This window comes from Pistacia vera, unplaced genomic scaffold (genome assembly GCF_008641045.1).
Source record: "Pistacia vera cultivar Batoury unplaced genomic scaffold, PisVer_v2 Contig598, whole genome shotgun sequence".
NCBI lineage: Eukaryota > Viridiplantae > Streptophyta > Magnoliopsida > Sapindales > Anacardiaceae > Pistacia > Pistacia vera.
Window position 1 is genome coordinate 266979 of NW_022196443.1, and position 3100 is coordinate 270078.

The 3100-nt window shown below is 34.2% G+C and overlaps 1 protein-coding gene across 1 annotated transcript; it reads right to left on the reverse strand.

The window, feature by feature from the left end:
• Window positions 1-341: 341 nt before the first annotated feature.
• On the reverse strand, window positions 342-2472 carry LOC116110188. Its single transcript, XM_031396410.1, has 2 exons — window positions 2161-2472; window positions 342-1455 (listed from the first exon to the last, which is right to left on the reverse strand). The coding sequence occupies exons 1-2, from the start codon at window positions 2401-2403 to the stop codon at window positions 538-540; spliced, it is 1161 nt and encodes a 386-aa protein (XP_031252270.1). The 5' UTR covers window positions 2404-2472; the 3' UTR covers window positions 342-537.
• Between the last annotated feature and the right edge of the window lie 628 nt (window positions 2473-3100).

The following is a 3100-nucleotide window of genomic DNA, read 5'->3' on the forward strand; positions in this document are numbered from 1 at the left end:
AATAGAAAGGTTAGGAGACAAACTAGCAGCAGATAATCTAACACTTGATTATATAATTATAAAGTATATAGTATTTGCATAAAGAAATCCTTAATTTGAATTTAATAAAAATATCGTATTCAGATTTTAGAATAATGTCTAGATAATAGTTAAATTTAAAATAAAAAAACTCAATTTAAACCAATTCTGAAATATTTATATTTTTTGATTTCACAAACATATATTAAAGGCTTGATGTAAAAGAAGGCAACATTAAAAAAAGACTAACACTAAAACTGAAGGATTGCATGTATATGTAAAACTCAATTACCTACAAAAGAGAATTTTCAAGTAGAGCATCTTTAGCATAGATATGATATTCATTCCAATAAACCCACAAATCTAACAAATAGGGAAATCAATTGCCCTGTTGGAACACTATTAAACAAAATTTGGAAGCATAATACAAAACATAGTGAAGAAAAGGGCAAAAAAAAAAAAAAAGAGTTTCAATTTCAAAATTCTCATACAGCAGTCTTTCAGACATTTCGCAAAGCATTAAGAGTCAGAATCATCTGACCTTGACTGCACCCGATAATTGCGACTGGGTTTTTTGAAACAAGAACTGTCCTCTGTTGCTGCATTTGTTTCTGGCTCAGTCCCATCCAATGCAATAGCTTCAGAGTGTTGGGATTCTCCAGCAGCAATACCAACAGGAAAGACTGCTCGAGGCAGGGACAGCTCACCATAATCTTCCTTGTTTCCTTTGATCTCATCACTAATCTCTGCAGCTTTAGCTTCACCAGACCTCTTCTTTGGGATAAAAGTCACTGACTTTGGAAGATTACCAGAAGCATTCTCTAGCTCTGGCGCCAGCTCTTTAGCCTTTGAGCTTTTGACCAGCTTCAGCAAATCCATACAAGTGTTGGATTCCTCATCATGTTCACTCAACGAATCGAAACTGTAGCGTGTATACTTAGAAGGATTCAATAAGTAATCAGGAATCCTAGAAGCATTATGAGCAAGCTGAGATCCATCATCTGAATCAGTAGGATTCATTGAAGAGGTGCTGAAAGAAGAGTATTCAAATTCTTCTGATGCTTTTTCACCATCAATTTTACAACCAGGGTCAAACCTGACACGTTTTTGCGGCTTAGAATCTGCAATGTTATTCTTCCTTTTCAATATAGACTTCCGTTGACCACCATATTCAGATAATCTAGCATGTGATTCCTTAACTGCTGTACCAGAACCAGGATGAGGAAAATTCATTTTTTGAGCTTCAACTTCATCTTCTTTCAGCCTAATTCTTGCTGAGTGGTGATTGGCACGTGGATCTTTAGTCCCATTTATTGAGTTGGGGAGCACATTGTGCATGTTCAAATAAGAGCCTCGATTGGTTACATCATTCATATATAAACGCTCATCAGCATTTTCTCTACCTGAAGCTACTTTGTCAAACTCATCTTCCTCTTCCTGCATGCAGCCATAAAACATATTAGCTCTAAAGTAAATTATCAAAAGAAAATATATGAAGAAACAAGAAAGAAAGAACACCTACACATATTCACTCTCCCCTTCATTAAACTTCCCTAGCACACACCAACTCCACATTCATTTTGAACAACTAGAAAAATTTCCAAATAAACACACGGAGCCCATCATACCATAAAATCAAACAAAACACGGGGGTTGTCTTATCGTGTGCCCTAGAAATAAAAAATTTAGTTTTTCGATGCATTAGAATTTTATTTTTTTTCTTTTGCACATAATATAGATGGAAGTAGATAAATTTTTTGCCTTCTAATGTTCTTAATGTGTGTCCTACAACCAAAAAACAAAAAGAATCGCAAACAAGTTCCAAAAAAATTAATCAATAAATTGTCAGATTTTCCCCTGAAATTGTCACCATTAAGCATCAACATTGTCCTTAACAATGTCAAGTGCCAATCCTCACTCATACTTCATTGTATCCTACTTCCTATTTTATTACATAAATTACCTCTTCAAATAGATAAATTTATTTTTAAATCCTAAATTGAGTCTACAATGCCTAAAAAAGAATAAAAAAATTTATAAAATTAAACATATTTCTCAAGTTTATCCCTAAATTCCCCTATATCTACAAAAGCAAATACCATTAACTATAAAAAGAAAAGAATTAATAAAAATAATTATTACCTCATTATCGAGAGTGTTGTCCATGCCAATGGACGATCTGATTTCCCATTCATTTCCATCTTTCTTGGAGAAATCATAAAACGATGAGGAACAGGGCGTTTCGTCCCTGGCTGAGGTGTCTTTCTCTTGGAGTTTCCACCGCCGCCTCTCCACCTCGTCGTCGGTGAGAGACCAAGGAGTGGAGGCGGAAGGAGCCAGTGAACCGAAGATCTTTTCTACTCGACCTCTGAAACTCTCCTCCATCAACGATTGAATTTTATTGATTGATTGATTCAAAATGGAAGTGAAAAGGAAATTTATTTAGTATTATGATTTTGCTGCTGTAAACCACCGTCTTATTGTGAGGTTGCTTAGACAAAGTGTTAGAATATTTGGGCCGAACTTGTTGGGCTCCATCACTATTGGACCCTTCCACTTGATATATTTATATGTTAAAACTAGTGATGGAAAAGCAACTCGACCGGTCCGACCCGGCCCGCGGTGGGTTGCTGCAATTGACGGGTCGGTCTTGACCCATCCGGCGACATTGACGGGTCGGGTTAGGCCAGCCAACATTAGAGAATTGGCTGGCCCAACCCGGACCGCCAACCCTAACCCGCCGGGTTAACCCGCTTTTTAACTTTTTTTTTTTATTTTGTTTTGTTTTATTTTATTTAAGTTTAAATGTTTTATTAACTTTTCAAATGAATAATTAACAATTTATAAATGTAATTGTTTTTAGTTAATTGTTAATTTCTTTTCAAATATCAATAATTAAATTAAATTAAATTTTTTTTGTTAACATTCCAAATATTAATTCAATTTTAATACATTAAAATTGTAATATAAGAATAATTAAATTAAAGAAAGAGAATTGGAGTATGGAAATTGGAATTTGGAAAATTGGAAATATGAATTAAAAATTGCAAAAACTAATAAAAATTAAAATATGAGCAAATTG